The 19166-nt window shown below is 54.3% G+C and overlaps 2 protein-coding genes across 12 annotated transcripts in view; one reads left to right on the plus strand and one right to left on the minus strand.

Annotated features, from left to right (window-relative positions):
- Positions 1–1545: 1545 nt before the first annotated feature.
- DBNDD1 (dysbindin domain containing 1) lies at positions 1546–9799 on the minus strand. Of its 7 annotated transcripts, XM_061385915.1 has the most exons (6): positions 9700–9799; positions 8257–8509; positions 5782–5910; positions 3756–3902; positions 3447–3587; positions 1546–2787 (listed from the first exon to the last, which is right to left on the minus strand). In XM_061385915.1, the coding sequence occupies exons 3-6, from the start codon at positions 5876–5878 to the stop codon at positions 2630–2632; spliced, it is 543 nt and encodes a 180-aa protein (XP_061241899.1). In that variant the 5' UTR covers positions 5879–5910; positions 8257–8509; positions 9700–9799; the 3' UTR covers positions 1546–2629. The 7 variants fall into 7 exon arrangements, with proteins under 7 accessions (XP_061241899.1, XP_061241895.1, XP_061241893.1 ...); XM_061385911.1 differs by lacking the exon at positions 8257–8509 and having other exon boundaries at positions 9700–9795; XM_061385909.1 differs by lacking the exon at positions 8257–8509 and having other exon boundaries at positions 5782–6416; positions 9700–9788.
- Positions 9729–19166, plus strand: part of GAS8 (growth arrest specific 8) — a 38339-nt gene continuing 28901 nt past the window's right edge. For 2 of the 5 annotated variants that reach the window (XM_061385899.1, XM_061385898.1), the window contains exons 1-2: positions 13281–13384; positions 15046–15132. In XM_061385899.1, the coding sequence (XP_061241883.1) occupies positions 13382–13384; positions 15046–15132 (90 nt within the window). In that variant the 5' untranslated portion in view covers positions 13281–13381. Of the gene's footprint in view, positions 9814–10098; positions 10339–10462; positions 10544–13280; positions 13385–15045; positions 15133–15200; positions 15315–19166 lie in introns of those variants that run through there. The other 3 variants (XM_061385900.1, XM_061385902.1, XM_061385901.1) reach the window with 3 other exon arrangements.

Consider the following 19166-nt stretch of genomic DNA (forward strand, 5'->3'; position numbering starts at 1 on the left):
AGCCACTCCAGTGTTCTTGCCTGGAGAATCCCAGGGATGGGGGAGCCTGGTGGGCTGCCGTCTATGGGGTCGCATAGAGTCGGACACGACTGAAGTGACTTAGCAGCAGCAGCAGCAACCCACAAACAGCTTTCTTCCAATCAGGGTCCTTGAAGACCATGGGCTTCCTGCTCCTTGCAGGCACCCTTCCACCGAGGGGAGCTGGGACCTGGTCACTGCAAGTGCCCTCACCTGCCTCAGGGAGAGAAGGCCCAGTTCAGAAGCCCTCACAGGTCGTGAGGTTCAGCAGAAGTGTGTAAGCCCAAAATCTAGGGAATGGCAGTTTGGGTAGTGGAAAGCTAGCTGGTCCTCACGGATGGAGCTCAGCACTCCCACAACCTTATGGCCGGGGTGGGGGGCGGCTTAGGGGTCTGAACCTGAGGGGGAGGGGTTGCCATTTTCTCAGGGTGGGGCTTTGTTGCTGGCATGTCTCTGGGAAGCTGTTCCTGGTGGCCTGGTTTTGTTAGAATCCAGAAGGTGACTCTGGACAGGACAGCCCCTGGGGGTGCAGCTAAGCTCTTGGGCTGAGGCCGGCAGTTGTCTGGTTGGACCTGGAGCGAGACTAGGGCCCGGTCCCAGGGAGCTGGGGTTAGTGGAAATGGCCCCACAGGTCCCCAGCACACAGCCAGGGGGCTGGAGTCTTCAGAGTCATGATGGTAGCAGCAGTTCCTGCCTTGAAGGGATGGGGGGACAGGCATTCTGGGCTGACAGTGAGTGAAGGGGTGCCACCCCATGTTCCCCCGTTGCCAGCCCAGCCCACACACACGGCCTTGGGGATGAAATTTTCCACATCGTTTGGTATGTTTGCCTCAAAAATAGAATTTCCAACTTGGGACAAACACTTTCAACTTTGCTCTTTGTAGAACATGTATTGTTGATATTCTTGTCTCTGGGGCTTGCCCTGTATTGCAGCCTCCACCATTTAGCCTCTGTGCTGAACTGCTGGGGACCCTGCAGGGGCCTGTTCTGGGACCTTCTGATGGAGGTAGGATGCTCCCTCATCTCAGGAAAGCCCTATGTTGTCCCAAGCCTGGGTGCTGCCCCTCCCCAGGTCCAGGGCACACCCCTGGTGATAGCGCCCCTGTGTGTGGGCCCTGTCCCCTCACCCCTTCCTGTCTCCTCAACTCCCTTCATCTGGCTGAGCACCTGGGCTGAGGCCTGGCTGAGAGTGTCTGCTCAGGGAGGCTCCACCCTGTGGGAGGAATTGCCTGCTCTCTTCTTACTCTTCTACTCACAGACTGGCCCTTCCTGCTGGCTGCCTCCCCAGATCCTGCCCTGGGCTGGGAGGAGTCTTTTGGGGCTGCCTCTTCCAGCCTGGGCTTGTGGGGACAGAGCCAAATGCTAGCCCCCCATGTGTCACAGTGGAGCCCCCAGAGGCTTCAGCTGGGGGAGGACCAGAGCACAGAGCTCCTGGAGGTTCCTAGAGCAGCCAGCCCCCTGCCCCTGCCCAGCCCTCACCCCTGAGCTCTAGTGTCAGCTGGAAAGGAAGACACTGGTCTGCGAGACTGAGGACAGGGTGATGTTTTAATTGCGCTTTTTCGAAACGAGGTCACGGAAGCTGCAGCAGGAAGCATGAGGGCTGGAGGGGAGACCCTGGGGTGGGCGAGGTGCGGCTGCCCTCATGGGATCCCTTTTCCGTTAGACTCTTGGTTGTGTCTGGAAATCACCCCCGTGCAGCTGTCCTTCATGTGCAGGAGTGTTGCCCCAGTGCTGGTGCAGAGGTGACTGTTTCCTGGCAGGGTGTGCCCAGGGCTTCCACAGAGGAGCCTTTTTTCCTTCCCCAGAAATGTCTCAGTGAAGAAGGGGTCAGGACAGGTGGCCTTGGGGACAGAAAGCAGACTAGACTTGCTGTCATACTGGAAGCTGGCCCTGTCCTCAGCACATAAGCAGCATTGGGAGCAGTCAAGCCTGGCATCCCTGAATTGGGGTTCAGGGGGTGTGCCCAGGTGCCCTCATGTCCCCACCCCCTCAGACTGCTGCACCCCAGACTGGGATGCTAGCCAGGGACACAGACCTACATGTGTGTGTGCCTGTGTGTGCATGTGTGCCTGGTGGGCTGTGGGGATTGGGCAAGCTCTGCCTGCCCTGCTGTCTGAGGCCATCTTGATGGACTTGGCATTCTGCGCTTAGGAAGGTGGGTCTGGCTGACGGGGAGGGAGGAGGACTAGCAAGTTGTTGGGAGTGTCTGGTGCTGACAGTGTTCCAGGGCAGCAGCAGGGAGCAGCGGGGAATCAGAGGTGATCTGGGGGACTCACTCCCCTATCCACTCCCTGGCTGGACAGCAGACTCCTGTGAGCTGGAGTTGGGCATGGCGGTTCATCCCCTTTCACCGGCAGATCCCCACTCACCCTGGCCCCACCCAGGATTCTGGTGGCAGATGATAACACCGTTCCTGCAGACAAGTCTCCTCTCATCCCTGGGCCTTGTCCCTGATCCAGGGACCAGGAAGGAGCTGATATAAGGCCACTGGGCTGTGCTTATGCTGAAGTGCCTTGAGACCCCAGCCCAGAGCCGCAGTGGGGAGGGCGGGCAGTGTCCACGTGGCCACGGCTGTCTGGATCTGCCCCATCTCGGCCCCGGGCCAGCTGGCCTAGTCCTCCTTGGGCCTCTCCACAGTAAGAATCGTGTCCACAATGGCAGGCTGTCGCTCAGGGTCACCAAAGGGCTGCTTCTCACGGTTCTGCTCCGCCCTAGTGCGCGTCCAGGAGGGTGAGCGGAGACAGCCAGCTCGGGGCAGCGGGTGCAGGCCTGGTGGGAACGTGGGCTGGGTCAGTGTGGCGGACCAGTCACTCCTGCACCTACTGCCTGGCCTGTTTGTGCCTCCAGCATGGTGTCCGGCCACACCTGGGGCCCCCTGGTGCCAGCAATGTGTGCATATGGGTCTGGGTGCAGCCTGGGCACTGGCTTTCCTGATGCTCCCAGAAGGGTCCACATGCAGCCAAGGTTCCACCCTGGGTGTGAGCCTGGCCTGTAGCTGGTGTGGGTGGGGAGTAGGGAGGGAGGAAGGTCTCTGGGCCTCCACACTCCCAGTGGCTTGCATGCCATTTCTTTGGTCAATGGGGTCCAGTGCTTCCCTGGAACTGAGATGAGCAGCCAGGTTTGGTGAATGCCACCCCTTTTGTGTTCTGCCTTATAATTAAATCTGCATAGTGAATTCTACTGGGGGGCCTGTGGCTGTGGTCTTTTGCTGGTGTTTGAAAACCGAAATTAAGGAGGGGCAGACAATTCCTTAAAGTCAGCAGAAGGGTATGTAAAGTGCAGAAGCAGTGAGTGAAATGGTGCCATGTTGACAAACATGCATTAGGAAGGAAATCATTTTCCAGACCAGGTCTTCAGGGGGCGGTGCTGGGTGGTCTCAGGCCACGGGGCCTCCCCACAACACCCTCAGAGCCCGGTGGCAATCCCACCTGCATGCGAGTCGCTGGCCACGTTCTCGTCATCCGAGTCTGCAAAGACCTCGGCCAGCTCCTGGTCAGACATGTCGGTGAGCTCTGTGAGGTCCAGTAGGTCGAAGTGCACCTCCAGGGAGGAGACGCTGCTCAGCGGCTCTGGGGGCAGAGGGGCACGTCAGTGGGCCTGGTGACGGCCAGTGTAGGGGAACAAGGTGGGGTCGACCCATTCCTGGCGCTTGCTCCCTGGGGCACAGCGGGGCCCAGAGACCCATCCCTGGTCCCAGGGGGCTTGTGGAGCATGATGGGTGGGTGGGCCGTACTTACGCCGCCTTTCCGTGACCTGCAGGAGGCCTGGTGCTGGTATTGGGATGCCCAACTCCTCCTCAGCCATGGGAGACTGGCCACTGGTCCCCGTGACAGGGACGGGGGCACTGAGGGCAGCCTGTGGCATGTCGACCTCCTTAACTAAGCCTGCAACAGAGAGGGCGTTACCTGGGAGGGGCTGGGGTCTTCACCCCCAATGCCAGGACGCAGGCTGGGAGGACCTGAGAACCTGGCCCATGGAGCTAGCCCTCAAGGCTCAGGTAGTGATGGGGGTGGTCCTGGGTCAGGAAGGACAGGGCGCTGGGGGCTTCTCTGAGGAAGCTGACTTTCCCCGGCTCCTCATTCTCTGGTTTCCAGATCCTCTGCCCTCACTACTTGAACGGGAATCACCGCTGGTCTTGCGGGGACCCTTGCTGGTTCTGTCAGAGCCCCCAAGACCCCAGTACTGTCACCTGTCTACTTTTGGTCCCACTAGGGTTTACTAAAGAAGACTATCTTGCAGCTGAAGATGAAGAAGCTATATGGTCAGCAAAAATTAGACCGGGATCTGACTGTGGCTCAGATCATGAACTCTTTATTCCAAGAAGAGTCTGGAGAGTCCTTTTGACGGCAAGGAGATCAAACCAGTCAATCCTTAAGGGAATCAGTCCTGAATATTCATTGGAAGGACTCATGCTGAAGCTCTAATACTCTGGCCACCTGACGGGAAGAACTGACTCATTTGAAAAGACCCTGATGCTGGGAAAGATTGAAGGCGGGAGGAGAAGGGGACGACAGAGGATGAGATGGTTGGATGGCATCACTGACTCGATGGACATGAGTTTGAGCAAGCTCCAGGAGTTGGTGATGGACAGGGAAGCCTGGCGTGCTGCAGTCCATGGGGTTGCAAAGAGTTGGACACAACTGAGCGACTGAACTGAGGGTCTAGTGGATGGTCATACATTTGCTTTAATCCAGCCTGGCCCCAGCTCATGTGTCTATCGTATGCTGTGTTTGAACTCAAAATAACATATTCTCATAGTGAAAGAGACCCATTCCCCACCAACCTCACAATTGGGGATGTTCCCCCAGGGATTTTTTCTGCTCAAATTTTGTTTTCATGTAATAGCTTGTCTCTGTCAGGTGAGAGCTGAGGCCCCTTGGGGATCTGCTTGGTGAGCACTGCCACTCAGAGGTGGGGCTTCCACTCCACGGAGGGCCGTGTCCATCCACAGCTCACCCATTCCTCTCTTCCAGAGTGTTCTAGTGTCCCTCCCCCCACAGCTAGGGTCCCAGTCGTCTGTCAGGCACGTGCCCTGAGGCAGCTGGACCCCTTGGCTCCCCTGAGACGCCTTTCCACAGTGACCTCCCCTCAGCTGAGGGATCCCCCAGCTGAACAGGTGCCCAGTACAGAGTGCGGAGTCCCTCCTCCATCAGCAGTGGGGCCTTGCCGACCCGGCGGGCGAGTGTGGAGAGTGGGGTGTGGACAAGGCCACGGGAGCAGCTGCCAAAGGGGATCAGGGGGGCCCAGCACCAACAGCTGCCTTTGAGGGGTGGGCCTGTGCAGCCAGCAGCCTTGATGTGCCCGGCAGGCCGCATAGGTCCACCGGGTCCTGGCTGAGTGGGAAGTGGGACATGGATTTGTGACTGCAGAGCTGGCTGGGCTGCCCCAGCCTCAGAGGGCACCCCTCCCTGGGAAGTGTGACTGAGGGCAGGTGGGCCTGCTGACTGGCAGGGCCTGCCCGGCTCTGCCCCATGCTGTGTTGTCACTGGGGCCCAGGGCTGGCCCTGCCAGACGGGGCTCAGGATCTGGTTTCCACCTCGCTGCCACATCTGGCACGTGGTGTCTGAGCATCCTCAGAGGGCAGGGTTACACCCTCTGGTGGCCCAGCCCGCCCAGCCTGACAGGGGCAGCTTTCCTGAGCCTCAGAGTTCCTGCTGCAGCTTTAGGCCCAGGAAGCCCTTGGGGCCTTTGTAGGGACACAGTTCTGTTTCTTAAGAGATGGCACAGCGGCCAGATCGCCCTTCCCCAAGGGCACATGCGTGCCTGGAGTGTCCTGCTCCTCTTCTGCACACGTGGCCCATCCTGGTGGGTGAGGAGGGTGGCCTCTGTCCAGCTGGGGGCTCCGGCCAGGTGCTGCCATTTCTGTGGAGCCTCCACATGGGGCGGGTGACTCTGGGTTAAGAAGAAGAAGAGTGACAGTAGCTCCTGGTTTTCTGTGCTAGACACAAGCCCAGCAAAATGGTTTTCAGCTAATGTCACAACCAGCTACGAGGGAGGGACTGGGAGTTTTGTCCTGTAACACGGAGGGGATCAGCTTGTCACAGGCATGTTAACAGGGGCTCTGGAGCTGGAACTCTTGGTCACCACTTGCCAGCCCATGGAGGGAGGGGAAACCCTGACCTTGTGCCCACAGGGAAGCTAGGGCCTGGCCAGGCAGAAGGGGACTAGGATCAAAGGTGAAGCGGAGGCCAGGAGAAGGCCCTGAGGGAGCCTGGCTGCTCTGGGTGAGCTGGGTAGGAAAGCACCTACCTGCATGTTTATGGAATGGGACTCGGTCCAAGTGGAAAGGAGGATGTCTACAGCTTCTGAGATGGGGGCAGGGCAAGCAGATGCGCCTCCTTATAGACCTTGGGATCCAGGGGTCCCTCCAGCCCCCACAGACACAGTGGCCTGTTGTACTGATTGTAAGAAGCACATGTTATCAAATTTCGGTGTGTCTGAAACAGCACCATTTAGCTGATGGGTGTTGCAGAGCCAGTGGAATATGTTAACCGTGAATTTTTAAGTCACCTTCTGTTGACTTTTTTATTCCTTCTTCTCCCTTTGGCAGTGGTCTGCTCTTTACTTTGTAAATCCTGGTGTCCTGGCCTGTGTCAGAGCTTTGGGAAGAGGGAGGGAGCAGCGGAAGACACAACTTTGGCATCAAGGACGCTGATCTTTCAGTCGGAAGTGAAGGAAACAGGCCCTTGGTTTGGTCCCTGTGCACGGCAGGTGCACCATAAATGCTGGTTGACCGAATGAGCCCAAGACCCCACCCAGAGTTCCTAAGCAGCTGTGCTACCTGAGTCTGTCTGATACCCTCTTGATAGACCTCTAGGAAGAAGGGGCAGATTCTCCATAGGTGAGACCCCCTTTTCTTCTGGGGTGTGAAGCAGAGCAGTGACTGATCACACAGGTAGACACAGGGGCAAGGGTGCTTGCCTGTGGCCCAGAAGTAACCCCAGGGTTGCCCAGGCCAGGGCAAAGGTGAGGGGTGTTTCTAGTTCCCCAGGAAGCTCAGCATGGACCAGTAGCCCAGTACAGGTCCCATTGAAGAAGTGCAGCCTGTGACTCCTGCAGGGGGACCTGCTGCCCTGACCTGTGGAAGCACTGAGGCAGTACCTGCATGGGGAGACTGGAGCTGGGGGGCCACAGTCCTGCCCTGTCCAGGGTCCGCTGTGAACAGATATGGTAGGGTTACCCTGTGCTACGCTGCTGACCTATTTTCCAGCACATTCGTGCCAAGAACTTGGCCCAGATCTCAAGTTCCCTGCTGTGTGCCCAGGACTTTGCCCCAAGCCTGGAGGAGGGGTTCTGCACACACCCATCACAAATGAGTGAATTAATGAAGTGAATGAATGAATAGCATAAAACCAACATGGTTGCAGCAAAGGAGGTGTGGGCACCATCCCCTAAGTCGAGGGTGCCTGGTGGATGCTGTCTCAGCTCAGCCCCAGGGTTGGGCCCCAGCCCCTCTCTCAGATAGACAAGACTTGGAGGTGGGTGGGCTAGACGCTTGGTCTCCCAACAGCACGTTGCAGAGTGCACCCCCAACTCTCCCCTCCTTGCCTGTGCATTTGATATTAAATTATTGATTCATTTAGGTTTTAATTATAAAACCTTATAGAAGTAATTTCAGAAGTACTTAAGGATGAAATAATACATTTAGATTTGCCACATTAGTACTGAAGGAAGGCTGGTGGAAGTGGGTGAGCAGCTGGCCGGGGCCATGCGGGAGGCTTCCGCTTTCTGTTCTACTTCTGTATGTGCCCCTCTCTCCAGTATAAGTTCCCAGAAGTTGGCAAACTCAGAATGACAGTCACAGCCACCCACACGTGACCCCTGTGGGGTAGGTGGCTGTGGGGTAAGAAGTCTGTCTGCCGGCTTTGGCCCCAGACCCACTGTGTGCCTGCACAGAGTAGGCACCTGGTGAACACAGGTCTCTGGGGCTCCAGAACACTCCCTTCCCTCATGCCTGCTGTCTGCTCTCCTGATCTGCAGGGAAGAGGGTCTGTCTCCACTGAGAGGAGTGGTCACGGAGCTCAGAGAGGTCTGGCTGCCGGCATCCCTAAGCCCTTGCTCACCAAGCCTTCCCCATCGAATCATCATAAGGCCTCACGGAAGCCCTGGGGTCCTGGTGCAGCCCACAGGAATACAAAACAAAGAAAACCACACCCACTGTCCCCCACCCTCCCCAGTGTTTCTCCTGGTGCTCAGGAGGAGGGTGACAAGGGCCCCCAGAAGGTGTCTGGAACGCACCTGCTCAGCTCAGACTTCAGACAGCAGTGAGTGGACTGACTGCTTCAGGACACTTTACGGCTAGCATTTGGGTCTCCAGAGGCGGCCCTCGTGGGCTACGTGGCCCCCGGCGGATCCCTGTGTGCTCAGGGAGTGGCTCCTGGGGAGGGGACCTCCAAGAAAGCCTAGGTGTGCCTGGGGTCTGGCCTGATGGGTGGAGGAGCCCAGCAGTTTGCATCCAACTTCCTAGGCCGACGGCACAGGAAAACCCTTCCTGAAAGGGAACGTTCCTAGAGTTTTCCTCTCACCATCGGGCCAGGGTCAGGCTAGGGCCAGACTCCCAGGGGAGAGACCCCCGAGTACATCTCCACCGTCTGGACAGCTGACAGAGGCCCTGAGGAGGGGTCACTCCGTTCACCCCTCGACTCCCAGGTGTGTGCGCTCCTGGCCGCGCCAGGGCAAGCAACCCCTGCAGGCGTGGGAGCCCCCGCAGGCCGAGCCCGGGGCATCATCCGCCTCCCTCGCTCCAAGCCCGAGCCTGAGCCTGTATCTCAGCCTGGTGCCCCGCAGCATCCCGGCTTCCGCCTCCCCGCCCAACCCCCAGAGAGGTTCCGCACGGCCGAACAAAGCAGATGCGCGGCTGAGAGCGTAGCCTCCCCCCTACGCCTTGCTGACTTGGACCCCGACTCTGGTCCCGGCACGCCCCCATCTCCCGAATCCCTCCCTGGCTCTGCTGGGAGGGGGCGCAGGACCAAATTGTGTGCCGCCCACTCAGGAGCGCGCCGGGCACCGCTGCCCCGGCCGGGAGCGCGGAGGACGAGGGGGCGGGGACGCGGTCCGTGCGCCTCTAGCCCAGCGCGGGGGCCGCTCCCGGAGGTACCCCGGCCTGGCTTCTTCAGCACGGCGGGCTTAGGCTTCCACGCTCCGGCCCGGCATAGGGGAACTCGGAGCTGCCTGCGGGTCTTGGCGGCCCTGGGGCGTGGTCGGTGAGAGGGCCGGGGGAAAGGACTGCGGGGAGGCGCAGATCTCGGGCTCAGGGGGGCCACACTCACCTCCTGGGCTGGCGCCCTCCGAGGGCTCCATGCGGCCGGTAGGGCCTGGGAGCCGCGCGCGCGGCGGCGGCGGCGTCACCCGGCCCCGGCGCCCCTGCAGCTGCGGCGGCGACTCGGCCCCGACTCCCTGCGCAGCGCATCGGGGCAGCAGCCGGGGGACCGCGGCGGCGGGGAGGAGCCCGCGGGGCGGGGCGCGCAGCTGCTCCGGGGCCGGGTCCCGCCCCCCCCCCGCCCGCCCGCCCGCCCGCCGTCTCCTCCTCTGCCCCCGCAGCACAGGTGCGGCCCCGCCCCGCCCTGCTCGCGCCCCCTGTCGGCCCCTGCAGACCCTTCCCCGCCGACAGCACCCCTCCTGTCCGGCTTCCCACCCGGACCTGCCCGCGGCCCCCATCCCTGGCCTGGTCCCTGCGCGCACCCTCACTCAGCAGCCGCGCCACCGTGCGGGATCATCCTCACGCATCTGTGGGACTCCAACGACGTGCCGGCGCTCCGCGGGGCATGGAGGGACGGGCACAACATCCTAGGGCCCGTAAGCATTGCAGACCGTGGCAAATGCTTTGGAGAGACGCGGTGCGGGGATTGGGGCGTGAGGGGAATGGGGAGGGAAGAGGGGAAGGGAGGTAAGGAGAGGGAGGTGGGCAGAGAGGGGGCGTCCCGGAAGGCAGGCAGGCAGCGTCTGGGCGTGCCGAGAGCTCCAAACAGTTCAGCGGAGTCCCACTTCTAGTCGCTGGTCCCCTGCACAAGGCCCTGGAATGCAGCCCTGTGCCAATCCCTTGATGCACAGTATCGCATTTCATTCTCCTGGGGAATCCTTAGCAGACGAGGCCCTGATTTTCCAGGTGAAGGTGAACACGGGGTGGGGAGGGGCGGGGGCAGGGAAGTGCGACCAAGGTGCACAGCCGGTCACAGGAAGCCAGAGGAGTCAAGTGCAAGCCCCTGGTCTACACAAAGACAAACCAACCAAAGAAGAGCGTCAGGAAGACAGACTTGTTCCCAGCTGGGAGTGGAGAAATTCTCAGAGGAGGAAGGTGTGAACTTGGTGTTTTCAGAAAAGGTACCCTCCTAAGGCATCTTCAGCCATCCGAGGCCTCAGTCCTCTCCAGTCACCCCGAGCCCATAGCTAAGCTTTGTCAACTGTCAGTCAGTGAGGCAGGCTAATAGTTTCTATTTTTCTTTAGCTTACAAAACAAAGAAAAACTGCTAAAATGATGTCATGACCCATTAGGACAAGCCGCTGCAGTTTGCACTCCAAGAGGCAGGTCAGTCCCTCTGGGACAAAGCTGAGGGTGGTGGGGGTATAAGCCTTGAGAGGTCCGGACAGTAGGTGGACACTGGCTACTGGGGTGGAAGTTTGTATTGTCTCACAATGGTCAGAGCAGTATCTCTGATTCCCCATGTCTTCCAGAACCTTCTGGTTCCATCCAGCCATACCCTGTCTGTGCTCCTGCTCGCACCTGGGCAAGGCTTGTGCTGCTCTGACCAGTGGACTGTGTCCAGCTGATGCCATGTGACTCCAATGCTGGGTCTTAAGTAGGAGTCAGGTCTCGCTCCCCAGGCTCCCCTGGAATTCGGCCACTCTGTGTGAGAAAGCCCAGGCCATTTGAAGGGCCACTTGAGTGTTGTCTGGCCCACAGTAGCCAATGAACCAGATGTAAGGTCTCAGGCAGGAGCCAGACTCTTCCTTTGAGCCACTCTCCCTGGGGTGGGGGTAATACATGGAACCAAGGTGAGCTGTCCCTACAGGGTCCCAGCCAAGTTGCAGATTCATGGGCAAAACAGATGTTGTCACTATATTAAGCCATTTCATTTCAGGGCCAACCTGTCACACAGCCATAGTAACTGTAACAGTCTTGGTGTTTAATAATTATCCCCATTTGACAGATGAGTAAGTGGATACACAGGGAGTCTTGTCCAGGGCACCAGCTGATCTGACCCCAGAGGCCAGGGTCAAACTTTTCGTTCAAAACATTTTCATGGAAGTCAACTATACTTCAATTAAAAAAAATTAAACTAAATAAAAATAAAAAAATCAAACAATAGTAGAATAGCATAATTAACCCACTTATACCCATCATTTAGATTCAGTGATTACTGACTCATGGCTGATCGTATTTCTTCTCTGCTTTCAATGCCTTCTTCCACTTCTGGGTTGTTTTGAAGCAAATCCTGTATGTATTATGTCATTTCTTTTGTAAATACTTCACTGTTGATCTCTAAAAATGTTTAGTCTTCTTGAGGACTCTGTTATGCTAACATTCAGGCCTCCATCGAGCTGCTGTTGTGATCTGAGGCAATTTACCTGGATGACCATGTACGTGGGTGTTAGGAAGAGCCAGATATTCACCATAGGTCACTGGGTTTGTATTAACATTTGGTCTGTCATTTTGTAGGAAACTCAGATGTCATTTATCTGGGTTTCTGAGATGCTCAGCTTGATTCCGATTAAAAGTATCTCAAGCCACCCATGTGGAGAAAGGCTCTTTTCTATAAATCTGAACTCAAATTCAGTATGAAAAGCACAGGTCACCATGGGCCTTGTGGGGAGCCCAGAGAGCTGGCAACAAGGCCTCCCTGAATTCTTCATCTCTGCAGTGCACACTGATAAACCGTGCTGTGCTGTTCATTTGTGACAAACGAATACCCTGTCTTGTTATCCTGAGCTAACCCTCCTATTCTTGCCCTTTTTGTTGAAAGGAATTATTGTTAATGCATTCGTTTAATTCAGGACTCCCAGCCAGAATTCTAAAGCAAAAAGCCAGTCAGCATGAGGCACCTAGCATAGTAAGTGCTAAATAATAATCAATAACACTCTGTGCTACCCGGCTGCACTGTCTTACTTGCCAGAACTCCTGTGGGAGGAGCCTACCTTAGGGGAGAAGACCCCTATCAGACCACACGTGTCTGACACAGGCTCAGGCTCTTGCCAGCCCAGGCACAGAGACACCATCAGACCTTCCAGAGGCCCTGGGGCTGCTATAAATGTCACTCTTTGTGCCAGTCAGTTGATACAGTCCTTCCAAAGGGCCATTCCTCTCCAGGAACAATCAAGTCTTGGGTGGGCAAACAGGAACCCCCCAGGCTCGCTGCTGTGGCTCTCTTTCCTGACCGGAGCCTTTCTCCACTATTCACACTCTGTGCCCAAGGCAGTTCTCCAGGGAGAGAAGATTCCTCTCCATCCCCAAACTGACAGAAAACCTTGACCTACTGTAGAACCACTGTTTTGTAAGATGCTAATGTTAAGAGTGTGGAAAAGAAGACAACAAATGGTGTTGTTTTGGGTATAGGTAGCTGGATGGTAGAAGGGATCAGAAATTCTCTCTGCAATTTGTAAAGCAGTTAGCAGTTTTCAGAGCAAGAGGTTAGAGGGAAGAAACCCCCTGAAGACTTTTTTCCCTGCAGAGCTCGCCTGGAAACCCGTAGCAAAGGTTTCTAGTTTTTCTTCACCAGGAGGACAAAGTCTCTTTAGGAAGAGCAGTTAGATTTTGTGAAGGGGAGGCTTGCTGATTTCAAAACTGTGGACCCCGCTGGAATATGTTTTTTCTCGTCTTACTTTTGCTTCCTCTGAGGCTTTGTGGAAATCCAGCCGTCTTCCAGCCTCAGGTGGGAGTAATCGTCAAAGGGGGACAGGGTGAGGTGAGGCCCAAGCGCAGAGGTTCCGCGAAAATTTGAATCTAATTGGGTAAAGTCGCGGTGTGGCTGCCTCCCCTCGCTCACTCTTGGAGTTCACGCGCTGTAGGTCTTGTACCCACGTAGAGTACGTAACAAGTGGACGGAAACCGCTCCTCCAGCCTCCGTGGAGCTTAAGTTTTAGTGGGGAAGACCCGCAGTAAACATGACCTGTCCCGAAAGGAATGCGTTCCCAGGCGTCTTGGAGAGGTAGCTTGTGGATCATGTCCAGCTTCGGCCCAAATATACGGACTCCGCCTGGTTAGTTGCTAAGGACTCCTGCCGTTGCGAGGCACCAGCCCTGCCGGCGGGCTCTCGCGATGGTTCTCGAGACTTCGCGCGGGACCTTGCAGTCGTTGCCTGGAGACGGCGCATCCTCGGAAGGCCCCGCGCTTTGGTTTGTAGGTCCAGGCAGGCGGGAAACCACAACCATGGTGAGGCGGTCTCGTAGGGTCCGCGCCGGGGCCCTGGGGCTCAGAGGTCGGCGGGCCTTGCTCGCCGGGAGTCCCCGGGACGGGAGATCTGTAGCTTTGGCATCTTGGAGCTGCGGGCTTGGTGCTCTGGGGGGTGGCGGGGATGTCCTCTCGGGGAGGGCCCAGGGTGCCGCGAACGCCAGACGCGGCTCCCTAGTGGAGCTGAGAGATCTGGTCTCTCCAGAATCCTGTGCACACCGGGGTGGTGGTCAGAGAGCACCGTCTCCCCCGCCCCCAGACCTAGGGCCCGGTGTGTACGTGTCCGGACCGGAAAACCTGGGTCGAATGGCTTCCCTACCTGGAATGGAAGGCTCATTGATCAGATCCTTGGGAAACAGAGGTCCTCCAGTCTCTGGGATCGAGAGCCTGGGGTATACCATGGTGGCCAGAGGGTCCTGACAGCGGTTCCAGAGCACGTAGAGTCCCCAGGGCAGAGCTTGGGCAAACCTGCGAGGAGTCAGGTGGGAACTGAGCAGAGCGGAGCTTGGTGCCTCTGGGGTTCTCCATCCCCACCCGCTCTGTGGTAGGGCTCTCAGCTGCGCACTCCCCTCTGTGCTGTACGGGCTGTAGGTCACCCAGTTTCCAGGCAGGTGTGGCGGGGTGGCCATCAGTGTGGGGACCCCTCTGTGTGTAGGGGCCCCAGGAGTTCTAGAGGCCCCAACCACTGCCTTACTCCCAGATGCTGAGTGGCGACAAGCCCCCGGGCTCTTCTGATGGGTTGGATTTCTTGGAGTAGAGGGTTATAAAGAGGGCAGTGTTTTAGGAGTGAAGATTTCAGCAGCTCTGTCTTTTGCAAGTCAGCTGGGTAAAGATACATCATCACATTTGGTGATGTACACCAAAATACATCTACTTTCACTAACTTGTGGGAAATATGCATGATTTTCCTTTTTTTTTTTTTTTTTTTGTTACTTTGTGCTTTCTAACATTTCCTCATAAACTTTTTTGGTAATAAAAATGTTACAGAGACGTGTAGATGCGTGCCTACGTACAGACAAAAGCATGAGCCACAGAAACCTGGGAGAAGTGAGGGCAGAGGATAAGGCGTTAGTTTGCTTTCTGTTGAGTGGCCCCTGGAGAGGGAGTGGCGCAGAAGGTCCCCTCTGGCACCTTGGAGAAGTAGTTAAAAGCAGGTATCACCCCACTGACAGAGCCCACAGTGTGTGAGTGCCAGTCTGTGCCAGCAGTCTTCACCCTGGGTCTCTGAGGCACCCACCTTGCACCCATGGAGCGATATATTGCAGGTTTCTTTCTGGCACGCCAAGCACTATAGTCTGTGCTGCTGGGGATACTCCTTTGTGAGGGCGAGTAGATTTTGCTCCACACCAAGGAAGTCTCTGCTGTATACAAGGAACATGTTCTCCCTTTTCCTTTCCGAGGGAAAGCAATATTCTCTTCTGAGAAGGGAGATTTCTCCTTGCTGTTCCAAAGGTGTCAACAGAATGTGCCTGTGGTTAAGGATGGGAAACCTTAGGGCAGAGTGAGGCGGCCCGGGTGGAAGCCTGAGACAGTGGGCAGTCAGATGGAGGTTCCAGGCAGAAATTCCTCTCTCGAATGGCCCTGAAAGGGAATGAACCAGCCAGAAGTGAACCCTAACCCGACCATGTGTTCTTCAATCCAAGGCGCCCAAAAAGAAAGGGAAGAAAGGCAAAGGCAAAGGCACTCCGATTGTTGATGGGCTGGCTCCGGAGGACATGAGCAAGGAGCAGGTGAGCGGGCTGGCCGGGCCGCGGCCCCTTGCTGGGTGGGTGGCATGGGTTTGCTGCCCCCCGCTGATCCTAGGAACTTCTTTTAGATCACAGCCCCCAAGCTCCTTGTCTGCCTCCCCTCAGTCTGGCTCCTGCCGTCTGTCCACACCAAGACATGTGAAACAGTGCAGCACGTGTGATGGGTAAACTTTTCTCTAGGGTAGTAGGAATTTGGAAGGAAATGTTTTTCTGATATAAAAGCTATTTTAAGTTTTTTTCATTCTTACCCTTTTTAGGCCCCTACTGTTTACAGAGATATTAATCATAGTATATACACTTATAGCATTCTCATTTATTTGATTTACTATTAAACACTGTGAGTTATTTTAGGCTGGTTGTTCATTTCAATGATATTAAGACCTAGGGAACATGATTTGATTAATTACAGTTTCAATTGAAAGGCTCCCGAAACCTATAACCTGTGCAACCCATGACAGCAAATGTGGTCTGGAAGTGTTCATCACTCTTACTTACTTTTGATGGTTTTAAGATAAAAGAAATCAAAGGAGACTCAACAAGGCATAAGACCTGAAGATGGAGAGCTGGGCAGAGGCCCTTGAAAGTGGTGAATAGGCTCTGTTTCTCACACAGGGAAGCCATCGGCAGTGTCTGTAGAGGGTAATGAGGTCAGGTTGTGCTTTGAGGGGGTCACTGGGGCTGCCTCATGGAGGTTGGCTTACCCGCTGTGTCGCCCCAACAATCGGACTATTTCCTGCCTATGGGTTTACTTCCTGTCCTGTGACATGGCAGGGGTCAGTCTGCAGAGCTTGGAAGCTCTTGGGGTCCAGGCAGTAGTAAGATGAGAGATTCAGGGCAGCTGTGGCCAGGTCTGAATTTGGCAATAAGGAGTTCATGATCTGAGCCACAGTCAGCTCCCGGTGTTGTTTTTGCTGACTGTATAGAGCTTCTCCATCTTTGGCTGCAAAGAATATAATCACTCTGATTTCGGCGATGGCCACCTGGTGATGTCCATGTGTGGAGTCTTCTCTTGTGTTGTTGGAAGAGGGTGTTTGCTATGACCAGTGCGTTCTCTTGGCCAAACTCTATTTAGCCTTTGCCCTGCTTCATTCTGTACTCCAAGGCCAAATTTGCCTGTTACTCCAGGTGTTTCTTGTCTTCCTACTTTTGCATTCCAGTCCCCTATAATGAAAAGGACATCTTTTTTGGGTGTTAGTTCTAAACGGTCTTGTAGATCTTCATAGAACCGTTCAACTTCAGCTTCTTCAGCATTACTCGTTGGGGCATAGACTTGGATTATTGCCAAATTCAGATTTAAATTAAAGAAATTCAGGTATGACCTAAATCATATCCCTTATGACTATACAGTGGAAGTGAGAAATAGATTTAAGGGACTAGATCTGATAGACAGAGTGCCTGATGAACTATGGACAGAGGTTCGTGACATTGTACAGGAGACAGGGAGCAAGACCATCCCCAAGAAAAAGAAATGCAAAAAAGCAAAATGGCTGTCTGAGGAGGCCTTACATATAGCTGTGAAAAGAAGAGAAGCGAAAAGCAAAGGAGAAAAGGAAAGATATAAGCATCTGAATGCAGAGTTCCAAAGAATAGCAAGGAGAGATAAGAAAGCCTTCCTTAGTAATCAGTGCAAAGAAATAGAGGAAAATAATAGAATGGGAAAGACTAGAGATCTCTTCAAGAAAATTAGAGATACCAAGGGAACATTTCATGCAAAGATGGGCTCAATAAAGGACAGAAATGGGATGGACTTAACAGAAGCAGAAGATATTAAGAAGAGGTGGCAAGAATACACAGAAGAACTGTACAAAAAAGATCTTCATGACCCAGAAAATCATGATGATGTGCTGACTTACCTAGAGCCAGACATCCTGGAATGTGAAGTCAAGTGGGCCTTAGGAAGCATCATTACAAACAAAGCTAATGGAGGTGATGGAATTCCAGTTGAGCTATTTCAAATCCTAAAAGATGATGCTGTGAAAGTGCTGCACTCAATATGCCAGCAAATTTGGAAAACTCAGCAGTGGCCACGGGACTGGAAAAGGTCAGTTTTCATTCTAATCCCAAAGAAAGGCAATGCCAAAGAATGCTCAAACTACCACACAATTGCACTCATCTCACACGCTAGCAAAGTAATGCTCAAAATTCTCCAAGCCAGACTTCAGAAATACGTGAACTGTGAACTTCCAGATGTTCAAGCTGGATTTAGAAAAGGCAGAGGAACCAGAGATCAAATTGCCAACGTCTGCTGGATCATCAAAAAAGCAAGAGAGTTCCAGGAAAACATCTATGTCAAAGCCCTTGACTGTGTGGATCATAATAAACTGTGGAAAATTCTGAAAGAGATGGGAATACCTGACCACCTGACCTGCCTCTTGAGAAATCTGTATGCAGATCAGGAAGCAACAGTTAGAACTGGACATGGAACAACAGACTGGTTCCAAATAGGAAAAGGAGTATGTCAAGGCTGTATATTGTCACCCTGCTTATTTAACTTATATGCAGAGTACATCATGAGAAACGCTGGGCTGGAAGAAGCACAAGCTGGAATCAAGATTGCTGGGAGAAATATCAATAACCTCTGATATGCAGATGACACCACCCTTATGGCAGAAAGTGAAGAAGAACTAAAGAGCCTCTTGGTGAAAGTGAAAGAGAGTGAAAAAGTTGGCTTAAAGCTCAACATTCAGAAGACTAAGATCATGGCATCTGGTCCCATGACTTCATGCCAAATAGATGGGGAAACAGTGGAAACAGTGTCTGACTTCATTTTTTCTGGGCTCCAAAATCACTGAAGATGGTGACTGCAGCCATGAAATTAAAGATGCTTACTCCTTGGAAGGAAAGTTATGACCAACCTAGACAGCATATTAAAAAGCAGAGACATTACTTTACCAACAAAGGTCTGTCTAGTCAAGGCTATGGTTTTTCTAGTGGTCAGGTATGGATGTGAGAGTTGGATTGTAAAGAAAGCTGAACGCTGAAGAATTGATGCTTTTGAACTGTGGTGTTGGAGAAGATTCTTGAGAGTCCCTTGGACTGCAAGGAGATCCAACCAGTCCATTCTAAAGGAGATCAATCCTGGGTGTTCACTGGAAGGATTGATGTTGAAGCTGAAACTCCAGTACTTTGGCCACCTGATGCGAAGAGCTGACTTATTGGAAAAGACCCTGATGCTGGGAAAGACTGAGGGCAGGAGGAGAAGGAGACAACAGAGGATGAGATGGTTGGATGGCCTCACAGACTCAATGGACATGAGTGTGGGTGAACTCCGGGAGCTGGTGATGGACAGGGAGGCCTGGCTTGCTGCAGTCCATGGGGTCGCAGAGGGTTGGACACGACTGAGCGACTGAACTGAACTGAACTGTTGCCAAGTTGCTGCAGGGTTACCCTGTGGACGTTGGGCTCCAGAGCTGTTTTCTGATATTTGAAGACAAGTGAGAAATCCCGATATTTATAAGAAGTCTAAATATCGAGTGAGGGAACATCCAGCGTGAGCCACAGTCTGGTTTAGATGATTCCTTTGAGCGACACGAAGGCAGCAGGCCCGCGGGTCAGGACTTTTCCTGGGGAGCCAAGCCCCACCCCAGCCCTAGTCCTCCCAGTCTCCTGGCTACCCTTCCTTGCTGAGTTGTTGTCTTGGCCCTCTCTTGAAGTAAGACATCTGGTTTCCTTGTGGGGAACATGGTTATCAAAAGAGTGAAACTTTACAGCCTGGGCCTGAGGTTATGGTCAAAAGGTAACTAATTCTTACAAGTGAGAGTCTCAAGAAACTGGAAATCTGTCCTTTTTTCTTTTTCTTTTACCTATTTGCAGATTTGCATTTGGCTCTGGATCAAACCGTCTTGACTGTTTCAGATCTACTGGTTTTGTCTGCTATTTTTTGCTTGATGTGTATCCTTAAAGGTGAAAGGTTTTTACATTTTATATCATTTGTATGAAAATATTTGCATCATTTTCATATCTTTGTATCATAGGTCCATATGACCTTCTGGCTAATATACTCTTGTTTCTCAACC

This window comes from Bos javanicus, chromosome 18 (assembly GCF_032452875.1).
Source record: "Bos javanicus breed banteng chromosome 18, ARS-OSU_banteng_1.0, whole genome shotgun sequence".
Classification (NCBI taxonomy): domain Eukaryota; kingdom Metazoa; phylum Chordata; class Mammalia; order Artiodactyla; family Bovidae; genus Bos; species Bos javanicus.